Genomic DNA, 13,990 nt, shown 5'->3' with positions numbered 1-13,990 from the left:
ATAAGGGGCTGCTCTTTCAAAACTGAGATGAGGAGGAACTACTTCACTCAGAGGGTGGTAGGTCCATGGAATATGCTGCCCCAAAAAGCTGTAGAAGCTACATCATTACATAAATTTAAAACAGAAATAGACAGTTTCCTAGAAGTAAAGGGAATTATGGGTTACGGTGAGCGGGCAGGAATTTGGACATGAGTCTAGGTTCGGATCGGACATGGCCCTAGGTTCGGATCGGACATGGCCCTGTGGGTAGCGGAGCAGGCCCAGGGGCCGTGTAGCCTGATCCTGCTCCTATTTCGTGTGTCTAATTCTGTTAGATTCAGGAGATGGTTCTGTGATAGTAGATTGGCGGTTAGGATCAGATCAGCCATGATCTTATTGAATGGCAGAGCAGGCTCGAGGGGCCGATTGGCCTACTCCTGCTCCTATTTCTTATGTTCTTATGAATATAAACTAGGCTGACACTTTGGTGTAGTACTGAGGTACTACTTCACTGTCAGATGTGCAGTCTTTCAGATGAGATGTTGAACTGAGGCTCTATCTGTCTGCTCAAGGGAGATGTAAAAGATTCCATGGCACTATTCAAAGAAGAGCTGGGAAGTTGTGCTGGCCAACACTTATCCCTTATTAAAACAAATGATCTAGTCATTTGTCTCATTGCTATTTGTGAGATTTTGCTATGTGCATATTGGCAGCTGTGTTTGCCGACATTACAACAGTGACTACACTTCAAAAGTACTTCATTGGGATGAAGCACTTTGAGACAACAGATGGTCAGAAAAAATTATACAGTACCAATTCTTTTGGCTAATTTTGAAACTGATTTGTTTTGAGCACTAATAAATGCTCATGTGATAATCACATTATTCAATTTTCATGTAACAGAGTTATCCATAAAACCCACATTTTTGACCAAGATATTAGTCTTCCTTTCTCTTTCTTCCTTTAAGCTTTTGGTCATCTGTCCTACTATCTCCTTATGTGGCTCGGTGTCAAATTTTGTTTGCTAACACTCCAGTGAAGCGCCTTGGGACATTTTACTACATTAAAGGCGCTATATAAATACAAATTGTTCTTGTCGTCATGCCTCCTAATCTCTCCTCCTTTGTTTTATTTTCTTGCACAACAGTGAAGTACCTTGGGATTTTTTTTATGTTGAGGTGATATATAAAGTTGCTATTGTTGGCCTAAAAGTGCCCTAATTCCTAGTAAGGTAATATGTAGCCCACAAATTATAAACACTTTAACACAATACTCCACAAAACAGATTGGACACTTTGATAAGTTGATTCACATTTATTTTTCAAATTTCTAACACTCTAAACATGCTTTTTAACACTTATTGGTCACATATTTCTCAAAAGGTAGTCAAGTTACAGAGCAGAGCAAACAGAAATCCAGAAAGAAGCCATTATTACATTTCACAATTTCTAATACATGAAAAAACATTATGTTGCACAACTTTTTTTTAAACAATATATGGCCCTGAATTTTGATCCTGTTGCCCTGTACTCTGTGGATGTAAATAAGCAGAGTGATCCTTTCATAGCTGAAAGAGAAACGTTAGCTATCAAAGATTAAACTGAAGTGACATCATGTTTCCCTGATATATTCAAGGGATCTTGGGAAAAGCTAGATTTTCTTTTGAACTGTATAAATTGGCCATATATGTTGTGATTATTACAACAAATAATTTTTGAAGAGCCAATCAGCTTCAGTTTCAGTTTACCCGTAACTATTTCTGACAAAGAAAAGAAGGCTCATTGGCTATATTGTCACAAGTGAACAAGTGAGAACCAGCAGCACTCTATCTGATGCAAACTATATCAAGGAGAAAAGCAACCTGATTTTTTTTAAAGAAATTATAAATTGAATACAAAAAGAATCCTCTGCCCAGTGAACTGTGGAGAAATAATCAGTAAATTTTTTTCCATTACGTGGGGTTATAACATTTTGCCTTCCTTCTGCTTACTTCATTGATTCTACCTGCATCAATGCATTGTGCAATGATAAATTTGTTGGCACCTCAACAACTCGATCACTGGAGAGGGTGATTTGTCATCTTGTGCAGAGAATCAGAAACACTGTCTGCAAACCTTGAAGTTTATTTGGTAAACTAGACAAGACATTCAGGTTAGTCAACAGAAAATGGCTATTCATATTTACATGATGTTACAAATCAAGGAAACCAATCACAAACTAATCATCAAATATACACTGTGCTAGATGCTAGTTTGTATGTTTTGTGGCTTCATGGATATACTTGGCATCAGGAAATTCTATAATTTGAAGCCATATTTAAGACCCAATAACAAAACTGTGGGAATAGAAGTTTAGAGAAGTGTGATATCTGCCAATGCGCTTTATTACTGGGAATTTAAAAAAGGAGTTAATTATAACACACATCCAATAATGATACTTTAACTTTAAGTAACTAATGAGCCACTTACTGGTATAAAAGTTAAAAAGTTTGTTTATTCAGCAAAGTGCTCAATTTTTGTTTGAAGTAGGTTGACACCAAATTCTAAAAGCGTGTTTTACCAACAGGGTGGTGGAAGCAGATTCAATAGTAACTTTCAAAAGGGAATTGGATGTATACTTTGCAGGGCTTTCGGGAAAGAGCAGGAATGTGGGACTAATTGGATAACTCTTTTAAAGAGCCGGCACAGGCACAATGGGCCAAATGGCCTCCTTCTGTGTTGTAAGATTCTATGAACATTGTACTAACTTAGAACAGTATGTGCAAGGATGTAGTAACTAAGGAAACATGTTAAAAAGCAGGGTTATGCAAATTACATTACACATACCATAATGGCAAAGAGAATGCACTGCAGCAAGAAATTTCCAAACGACCACATCATCCTGCTCTTCTGTTTAAAGGTTGATCCGATAAAGTGGAGGTCGCAACACGTAAAAGGTGGTGGAGCCTAAGACTTAAAACAGCTCACTCCTTATAACAAAAGACTTGTCAAGTTGTTGAAGAGGGTGAGCTTGGAAGATGCAGCTCCTTTTCAGATTGGAAGATGTTGCAGAACTCATGCCATGTATTATATTGTACAAATATTTTATGATTTGCAAAATATATTACATAGTAATTATGCACAAGTTCATAATAGTGTATATGACAATGCAGTACCCAAATGGATAAGTACACTTATTTACTCATAGAAACATAGACGATAGGAGTAGGCCATTCGGCTCTTCGAGCCTGTTCCGCCATTCAATGAGATCATGGCTGATCATCCAAATTCAGTACCCTGTCCCTGCCTTCTCCCCATATCCCTTGATCCCTTTAGCCTTAAGAAATATATCCAACTCTTTCTTGAATATACTTAATGAACTGGCCTCCACCGCCCTCTGTGGCAGAGAATTCCACAGGTTCACCACTCTCACCACGCCGGTCCCGGATAAAAAAGAGTTTCTTGTATTGTTAACAGGGAAGCACAGGGTAAGTCACTGAGCACTGGTGAGGAAGGGGTACGAGTGGTGATTATTTATAAGAGGCCAGCTGGTTCAGGGCAGAGGTGCGACATACGACATTGCCCCATCTCAGGTTGCAGATCTTAGTGGGCCAGCTTTCATATAGAGTTTCCTTACACGTACTCTCAGACAAATTTCCTACTATATATTATTCACTTCTGTCACTACTGCGCAGATAGTTTCACATCTTCCTATTCATTTAGCTCACAAATTTCAGGTCTGAAAAGCACTAAAATATTCACCTTTTCATTTGATTATGCAGCTGCAGAATGCTGCACGATTCCTTATAAATTAAGCACAAATTGCATTTTTTTAAAACTTAACTTTTCACTAATGCCCGTTAATCTAATTTTAATGAGATAGCAATATTCAGTGTTAAACACAGACAAATAGGCCTAGAAATTCGGTGGGCTGCGCCACCAGTTAGTGCCGAAAAAGAGGGCACTCAGTGGCTTTAGCGCCACTGGCGACGCCTCCAGCAAAATTTAGCAGGGCGCTAATGGCGGCGTTAGCCTATAGCGCTGCGCCGCCACCGATGACGTCATCGGTGTGCGCAGCGCCCCGAACGCGATATTGGGTCGCCGCCCCCCCCCCCCCCCCGTAGCGCCGGTCGCAAATCGCGACTGGTTCAGGGGGGCCTGCCTGTGGTGGTAGTGGCGCTAATTAAAGGGGAGGTACAGGGCGGCCATTTTTTCCAGTGGCCGCCTGCCAGCACCTCCTCGCGCTGCCCTCCCCGGCCTCCTGATCACACCCCCTCCCCCACTGCCCGGGCAGTGCCGGCTGTGTCCCGAGAGTCCGGCACTTCTCCTTGGTGCCAGGCTCTTTTGCCGGCACTCGATCAGTGATCGCGCTGGTGCTGGCCCCGCCCCTTTAAGAAGGGGAGGAAGGCCTGCAGTACCGCAACGCGCTGTGCCGCAGCGATATTTAGTTTCAGCGCCCCAAGAGGGACGCGGGGCGCCTCGAGCAGCGCCGCGCGACCCTCTTGGGGCGCTCAAACTGAATATCGGGCTGGCGCTCCCGGCTCCGTCCGGGGCGGGACTTCCGGCGCCCAGGCGAGCTTGGCGCCCCAAACGCAGCGCCACCGAATTTTTAGCCCATAGTCTGTTAGCATTTTCTTTTTGAAAAAACATTTACTCATGAAACAGAGGTAAATATGGTCCTGGGTATCAGCAAAAAGAGTTTCAACAAAAAAGTTAACTTTGTATAAACTGGAAGGAGTAATAATTCTCGTACTTTGATTAGATTCAAATTAGGTGACAATAAAACTCGTGTAAATAGGGTTAACTACAGACAGATTTCCAGATTAAAATGGTGCCAAATTACACTTATTTGAACTGCTCAATCCTCGAGTTGAACACTCTTAACAATCCTACCCGGGATCTTTATTTCCTGGAAAACTAAGCCACAATGTCGGAACGTAGACAAAATGTTATAAGTCTTGTGATAAAAAAAAAGTCTGTATTAACAGATGGCATTTTCTACAACAGAGTTCTAGCCAGATCTGAACACTTGGCAGAGGATTCTCCCTGTGAACAAGCAGTTGAGTTCCCTGATTTTTCTAGAAACAGTTACAGAATGATTAGTGATTACTGTATTTATAACTATTCTATTTTAGCTGTTTCGGTTCCTCATAAAGCCATGTTTGTACACACAATATTTTACACACCCCAACTGCTTCAACACAATAATCATCTACGACTATTAATCTAAAATAAAGATCACATGATTCAAAACATTATCCAAATGAATGAATTGAAAACTATTGCTCAGGAAATTATGATTGGATACTACTGGTTTTCACAGCCCATAACTTTGTAAATTGTAAGTTAATTAATTTGAATCTGCTCTTATCATTTACCGAAAAGTGGCACCATGTAAGCTAACAGGCTAAGACCATCATATGGTCCAGCAATAGATGAAGGTGCACAAAGCATACTTCCACCAATGACAGTGGCTGCTTTTCATGGTCAATGTTAAGACAACACTTACACTGTAAACTGAGCTACAGTCTGCTTCAGCCAGAGCACACAAACATACAGATTTAATGAAGTTTCACCACAATTATGCAGGTTAAAAACATAACACACAATTCTGTGTAGCTAGTGATTGCAAAGAAAATGCTGATACATTCAAACACTAGCGTGCTTAATTAACATGTTCAAAGTTATGTAAACAGCAAAAAAATTCAACATTTTCACATTATCCCTTTATGACGTTAAACAACAGGATGTCACATGAGGTAGTTTTTTCACACTGTCATTTGTGTAAATTATGCATCAACTATTACAAGACACATTCCACAATTCAAAGAAAACACAATTCACAATAGGCAATATGAAGCTGATACTCAGATAATCTGGTACCTTGTGCCATTGACTGGCGCTTTCCAGAGACATTGAGCTTTTCTCATGGACATATTTGGGATATCAGAACATTCTTCTACGCCAGTGTTAAAATTATTTATAAACAATAAAACATCAAAACATTTATGTAGCATTCTATCACAATCCATTTGTTCACAGTTTGTTGCTACATGTTATGTATTATCTTTTGGGTACCAAAAATGTTTTGCTAAATAGCACAATCATTTTTAATTATTTTCATGCTAAGCCATTCTCGGTTTTGTTCATAATCTATCTATTATTATTATTATGAATAGTTTTTTTTTAAAAAGAAGTCAAAATACAATGAGTAGATTGATCTTTAAGCACATAAGAAATAATGTGCATGTTATCAAGAACTCTAGTACCAGAGAACTATTTTGAACAAATATTATAATAAATTGAGAATCTTTCATTTTGCATGCTATGACGAGCCTGTAATGCATGCGTCAGTACTGGACATTGAAAAAGATCTCAGGCCGATTGCTATTCCAGCCTACTAGTTCAGACTCATGCACTTTTGCTCAGTAATTTTTGATGGTACCAGCACATGTGCATTATAGGTTCATAATTTCTTTTTTTAAAGTGAACTGAACAGGACTGGCAAAATGCAGTTCCGGCCATGCTGCAGAATTTATGTTTCTACAAATATACTGGATTTATAATTACAGATCTAACAGCACTGTGGGAATACCTTCACCACATGGATCGCATTAGTTCAAGGCGGCAGCTCACCACCACCTTCTCAAGGGCAACTAGAGATGGGCAATAAATGCTGGCCTTTCTAGCAATGCCCATATCACAAGCATGAATAAAACAAATACATGAGCTTCTGTAACAATGGTCCCTGAAAAATAAAAACTCAAGAAATCTAGTTAACTGTTGATACTTGCATCATATTCGATAGTCATTTTTAAAAATCTTTCCATGTCTCAGAGTGATAAAACCAACAACTTAAAATAATTACGTTTTGTGCAAAAGTAAAGTATACCTAGTCATGTATATTACCTAGGATACTTTAAATACAGTTTTGGCATAAATGAAAGAGAAAGATAAATTTTAAAATCATCTGAATCTTGACAGTGTGAATTTATATTTTGAGCCATGTGAGATGATTTTGAAAAAAAGTTTTGGCAAAAATTAATAGCAATGTGGAAGTGGCAGACTTTCAATGAATACTGGTGGCAATAATGCAAACCACTTTATGGAGTGGTAAAGTAAATGACTATTTAATATGAGGCACAAGTCTGAAGAATGATATGAATGTATGTGCATCTACCATTAGCAGCCAAGGTTGGCTATGATTTATACAAGACCCGTATTACCAAGAATGTTAAGCAGTAACAGTCGGACTCAAACCAAATGAGATTTACTGCTTTTTAAAAAAAATAACTTGCATTTGACTTCTTAGCCCTAAATTTGTCCATGAAAGAAGCTTTCAGCACAAAGTTGGTTTTTCCAGTGGGTCACATATTTAAATATAGATCCCTGAGCTACAAACTGCATTGCATGCAAGGCAGTGATGACCCTTGGAAAAACCCAAACTTTATGTTGCTGTATTACGTAGCTGTCACTTATGATTAAACATTTTCTATAAACACTACTTGTTTCTATAGTTTCACTATACACCAACGTTCCCCCCCCTTCCTGCTCTCGGCTACATAGCAGGACTGATTGCCGCTCATCATCCTGAGAAAGATACATTTTCACAAACATCTAACTTGAAAATTTAACTCAATTAAAAAACAAAAAAAGTAAATAATTAATTTGTGGTTTACTTTCACCCACATTCACAAAAAACTTGTGAAAGATAATTAAAACAAAGGTAGAAATGAAATTCAAGTTTAAAGAGGGCTTCTGCTTTGAAGGTCTGGACTAATAGTCATGTTTGAAGGAATTGATGAATATATAGAACTGCCCACTAACTGTGATGCCTCTGTGTTTACATTCTGAAGCATTTGCACAGTACAGGGGTAATACAAAATTATTTTAGTTCCATATACTTGATATTGGTTGCATTTATTTCAGTTTCTTCACATTTGCTGGTTGTCTGTTTTTCTATATATTGTATTAACATTTACCAAGTAGAGTTTTGAGAGTGCTCCCAACTAATTGACAGTTATGTCTATTTATAAAAGTTACATATTTGTGCCAAATGCATAATTTATTTATCTCTTCTGTAAGCTGCTTTCCACGACACAAATTTACCTGTGAAGGTAGAAAAATCTGGCAAAGAACAGCTGTATGACCATTACTGATCGCATTCTGTGATTAATTGGAATAAGTGATTTAAGGATGGTAAATCAGATAATACAGGTTTTCCCTCTGTCGCTCCAGGAGATGGTACTCCCCTTACTACATGATGCTTAATTATCAACTGAAAAACTGCTAAAATATACACAATTAAGACAAATTAGCCTGAATGATAGTTGGCAAATTTACAACATTCTGGTTAAGAATCAAATGTGCGAAAAATTGAATCATCTGGCTACCAACCAACATCTCTGCTTTTATTCCGTCTGTAAATACTGTTTGTTCCCCAAGCTCACCAGCATTCTCCAACTGAAATTACAGATCTTGGATTTTTCTTTATGGCTTGGTATGCCAGAGTTGCTCTCTGCATTGGTTCGCAGTAAATGTGCTCCTATGGGAGGGGAAATGAAGTGACAATCCTCTCCCCAATTAGGAGAGGTCCCTACCTTACAGACCATTTGAAAATTAACTAGCTGTACCAAATTTATATTTGATGGAATAGATCATCAGTCTTATTGGTTTGGACCCATGATCTTGATCTATATTAATACAGTAGACTGCTAACTTGGCTGTACACTCAAATGGGGCTAATAGGTTATGAGAAAAGGTTGTGCATCAGTACAGAGGAAATCGCCATAATCTGAAGTTGCTCCGTTGTACTACTGAACATACAAATATTTCCTTTATAGCTGGGAATTGCAAAATCTAAAAACTGATGTGCCCGTCTACTTTTGAGGTACAAAAGCCATTTCTCTGCTGAGTGGAAAGTACCAGCAAACAATTCCTTGAGACTTTACTTGGCAAATGTTGCCCACATTGTTGGGAAACTGGAAATGTTATATCAAGGTTCTCCTTGCATTTTTTTTTTATTTTTTTAGTGTGAATACACAAACTTGTTTCGGATCTTCCAATTTTTTAATATATAATAATGTAATTTAAACTTTCAATTCCCTGAAAAAAAAAATCCAGCCTTCAAATTGTTCCCCTCAATTGCAATTTAAAAAGAGAAAGATACTTAGTGGTTCCAAATTTCTACTTCTAAAACTAGTTCATCTACTTTCATCATAATACCTGAGTAATTTTCATATGCAACACAACACATTCACTTTACCCTGTTTTAAAACAAGTCATAAAAGACTTGGTGGCGAATAAGATGAAGACACCTGCATATAAGAGTTCAGGTATGTCAATTTTCAGCAGATCAAGCTAAAAACATTATAGCCATTATTTGAGCATTTTGTTAGTTTTTTTTGATTCTTTTTTGATTTCGTCATTTCCATACCAATTTATGAACAGTTTTGAGCAATTTTTACAGACTGATCACACAAGTAGGAAGCGTTTGCAAAACAAGTCAATAGTTTACACAATCTTAAATATTCTCCATCAAAAATTAGTCCAGAAATTTGAAATAAATCATAGATCAACCAAATGCAAGAATCTCTTGCCTTAAACTGAGCATATCTGGAGTCTGACTGCAGGAATGATTGAATTAATGAGATCACAAAGAAGGACAGGGAGCCGAAAGAAGACCTCACATAAAAAGGTTTTCTTGCTTGTTTAGAATTTAGCTAGTGGAAAAAATGAAAAAAACAATTTAGAGGTAAAAAAGGCACCTACAAATCTTCCCTGTGAACATCTGAGGCAAGACGTGTCATACAGAATCTATTTCACATAAGGAGTGTGTTTATTGTACGTGTGTGTGTTGTGGGGTGAGGGTGGGAGGGGCGTAGATTTCAGTAAGCAAGCTTTCTGGCTATTTTAAAAAGTTCACTGCATACACTAATAAAATCCAGAACTTAATCCAACACTTAAAATCCCCATCTACTGCAAGTAAATGTATATTAAAAGCACTAAGCAATTCTATGTATAATGTGATTAATTCACACTTGTTCACAACCAAGCATTGTCATTGAAAGCACAGATCTGGCCCTTATCTCACAAAATGTCATGATTTTGCTGAACAGGCAGCAACATTTCAGAAAGTTCTTTGTTTGCTTTGTGAGATTACAGGAAACAATGACATAACATCACAGAGAATCCTTCAGTTGAGATATAGGTAGATATTGGGAGTTACTGCAAAAAAAAGGGTCTGGAACGGAGCACGGCTGTTGCCTATGCACTATCCAATTTAAGTAACTTTCCTGCAAGGGGCTAGCATTAAAGAATAGGTATGGCATGCAGTAGTGTTGGGATCTCCAGTGAAGGATGTATATCAAAATTTTCAATAGGGAGACCGAGCTACTTAATTGCTGAAAGATAGAGAGGGAGCGCGTGAGAGCGAGCACATGCAGAAATGGTGAAATTAAATGTCTATTTCTGTAATAGTTTAAATACCAGGGTTACTGGGATAAAATTGAGCCAAGCCACTGAATTTCAGCTGATTCACTAACATATACTATATTCATTGAGTATTCAGCTTGTTCAAATCGTTACACTTGGCTTATTTGAAGGAAAGAGACTATATGTGGTCCTGGATTTCATAATGGTGCAAGAATCTAAAAGGATTCGGCAGAAGTTATCTCTGCAGTTACCCAAGTTACAAGGGGCATTGTCTTCATGACAGAATGTTTCGCAAACACTTTTTGTTTTGGGAAATGAGATGAGACAGCATGCACCATTTCAGCCCATAGATAAACAAGTGATGCAATGCAATACAATTTACATCACAGCATCATTTATTTACAAATGAAAAGGTTTGCCACACAGTTTTTCCTGAAGACAGTGCCATCTCCTGTGGATCCAGAATATGCCACACTTGGTTTTATTTAATCCTAAAACCATAAGAGTGCCGTCTATGCGACCAATAATAGGATTTCCATATTTAAAACACAATTGAACTTTCTCATGGAAGAGGTAGGCCATTTAAAGATAACTACCCTCACAAAAAAGTGTTGTTGACGGGGAAGATAAATAGGTGCATGTGCCTTGGAAAGCAATGCTGCCTTGTAGTTCAACATTCTAAAATTTCAAATCAAGTTTCCAAAAGTCAAATATCTTACAAATTTTAAAAATGGTGTATATGAGAACAAAATTTTAAAACTCCCATGTTAGGTCCTTAAAATGTTATCCTTAGAGAAGGATTTACATAGATGTACTACTGTTCGACATTTTAAAAATACAATGTACAGTGAATGGGAAACATATTTACCATTTTCTGTTTTCAAAATCTTTGGTTCTTATTTTAGAAACATACAGCTGTACCTCCTGTTGATTGCTGTCTGTGATAATCCTGTCTGCTCTGAGAAGTGGGTTAATAATGTAACAACATAATCAATATTCCAGTATTGTTTAACAGGACGTTTTGGTTTACAGTAAAGAATATCCAAGATGACACAGCTCCTTTAAAGCATCTGCATCAGTACCGAATGTAATGTTAAAAAAATTAGCTATATAAAAGAAAATTAATTACATTTTCCAATTAGAAGTCAATTGTAACAGAGTCTCATCAGTAGGAACATTGTGTTTGGAAGTAGCACGGTTACAGCACCTGGATGTGTTTTATTGCACCATCCACTTTTAAATCCTTCTGTAGGATCCCCACTGAGTTTGTGTAAAAAAATGACGTCCACACAACAAATATAGGAATTGTTAAAAATAAAACCTCTTGCAAAGACTGGAAATAAAGAGGCAGATCATTTTTGCAATCGATGTGATTACAATTAGTACCGATTTGTTGTAACAAGGCAGCAGCTTGCCAGAATGGACCACTTTAGTGACAGCCTTAAGGCATTTGAAATGGAAAGAGAGACACATAACTGATGTCATCTCATTATTGAGGTAGTCTTAATAAAACAAAATTTTGCTCAGCCCCTCCCCCAAAAATAAAAAAATTCAACTAGACCTAAAATGGCAATACTGTAACAATAACACCCTACATACCGTAAACTGCAAGGAAAATGCATTAACTGCATTGTACAGAAGCATGTGCACTGTGTTGAAGATCATACATTCAACTCTGTCGTGAAATAAATAGATAAAGTAAAATATAGCTGCTGTCAGAGTCACAGGGTTTCACTCTCAATCTGAGGATCTTCCCTGCTCTCTGAATCTTGGTCAACCTTTTTCCCCCCTCTAAATTCCTTCTCCACCTGAGGCACCAAAGTAAGGCATGGCAAATTCAAGGGCCACAGGCTGATGGCTCATTCTTTACTTGCGCTGGCTTTACATGAGTGCAGGACTGCTTTGAAAAGCAGAGGCAGCTGTTCCAAAGGAATATTGACCAGTTTACCTGTAATAAAGAAAGGTATGATTGAACATGGATTTAGGTATTTTATGACTCATGAGCAATTATTTTTCCTTGGCTGTTTATATTACATTAAACCCCTCCACGCCACTTGTCTCAATCTGTAGTGGGCAAACAATTGCAATTGCATCATGCTTAACTCGAAAAGTAACTCTGCAGTGGCTATAAAGCCATTATGGTTATTAACTAGTATCATTTTGTGGCTAACACTATCCAAATTTACTGCAGCAACAGAAAGAGAACTTTTTATTGACACTAAATGGTTTGATTCACAAAATAAACCAACTTGCATTTATAAAGCACCTTTAACATACTAAAATATCCCACGGTGCTTAAAGTAGTTCAACATCAGACACCAGCTGGCTCAGTGGCTTTAGCCCCATTCTAAAGAGTTAGAACCTTGCTTGCACAGATTCATAGTGGCCAATTTGGTTCTTGGAGCCAAAGACTACTTCAAATAGTGGCTTTGGTTTTCCTTCCCTAATTTCTGTGCATCAACATAGCCATGGCTGTGTGGGTCAGCTTCCAGGAGAATAATGGCCAAAGGCCATGGGGACTTCACACCCTGCATGCTGATTCAGAATGAACCCAGTTCATTCATACTGATCAGCAGGCTGTCATCAGCTACTATCGGCTATCATCAGCTACTATCGGCTATATAGCTTTAGGTCACAGCAGCAGAGATTAATTTATAACATGCCATTTGATCAGCTGATACTTGTCAAGTCTTCAGGTCACTCTGGGAGCTATTTTAAACTAACTCACCAGTCAGGAAACTGACGGGATTGGGTGCAAAGCTGGTTTTACATCCTGCTCAATTTTACTCTCTATTGTAGTGAGTGCAGAATGTAAATCCAGTGTTCCATCCAATCCCGTCGGTTTGTTAAAATTGCTCCCTTGTTCTCTGATGATAGACTCCAGTAACTTCCCCACAATTTCTGTTAAACTGACAAAGTCTGTAGATATCTAGGGTCTCCCTCCCTTCAACAACAACTTGTATTTATATAGCGCCTTTAATGTAGTAAAACGTCCCAAGGCGCTTCACAGGAATATTATAAAACAAAAAATTTGACACTGAACCACATAAGGAAAAATTAGGGCAGATGACCAAAATCTTGGTCAAAGAGGTAGGTTTTAAGGAGCGTCTTTAAAAGGAGGAAAGAGGTAGAGAGGCGGAGAGGTTTAGGCAGGGAATTCCAGAGTTTAGGGCCTAGGCAACAGAAGGCATGGCTACCAATGGTTGAGCGATTATAATCAGGGATGCTCAAGAGGGCAGAATTAGAGGAACTCAGATATCTCGGGGGGGGGGGGGGGGGGGGGGTTGTGGAACTGATGGAGATTACAGAGATAGGGAGGGGGCGAGGCCATGGAGGGATTTGAAAACAAGGATGAGAATTTTTAAAATCGAGGTGTTGCTTAACCGGGAGCCAATGAAGGTCAGTGAGCACAACGGGACTTGGTGAGTGTTAGGGCAGAGGCAGCCAAGTTTTGGATGACCTCAAGTTTACATAGGGTAAATAATGGAGTGACATTTGCAATTTTCCAATCCAATGGCACAATTCCTGAATCTAAAGAGCTTTGGAAAATTGTGACTAATGCACTTGCACTTTCTTTTAATACCTTGGGGTGCAAACAA

At 38.3% G+C, this 13,990-nt stretch overlaps 1 protein-coding gene across 4 annotated transcripts in view; it reads right to left on the bottom strand.

Annotated features, from left to right (window-relative positions):
* Positions 1–1,273: 1,273 nt before the first annotated feature.
* Positions 1,274–13,990, bottom strand: part of LOC147101758 (nuclear receptor subfamily 6 group A member 1) — a 395,609-nt gene continuing 382,892 nt past the window's right edge. For 3 of the 4 annotated variants that reach the window (XM_085965660.1, XM_085965659.1, XM_085965662.1), the window contains one exon: positions 1,274–12,339. In XM_085965660.1, the coding sequence (XP_085821786.1) occupies positions 12,251–12,339 (89 nt within the window). In that variant the 3' untranslated portion in view covers positions 1,274–12,250. The remainder of the gene's footprint in view (positions 12,340–13,990) is intronic. The other variant, XM_085965661.1, reaches the window with a different exon arrangement.

This window comes from Somniosus microcephalus, chromosome 23 (genome assembly GCF_052327205.1).
Source record: "Somniosus microcephalus isolate GS21.2 chromosome 23, FLI_Smic_1.0, whole genome shotgun sequence".
NCBI classification, from domain to species: Eukaryota; Metazoa; Chordata; class Chondrichthyes; order Squaliformes; family Somniosidae; genus Somniosus; species Somniosus microcephalus.
The sequence above is the reverse complement of the archived record's forward strand: the minus strand, read 5'-3'. Positions and strand labels throughout refer to the sequence as shown.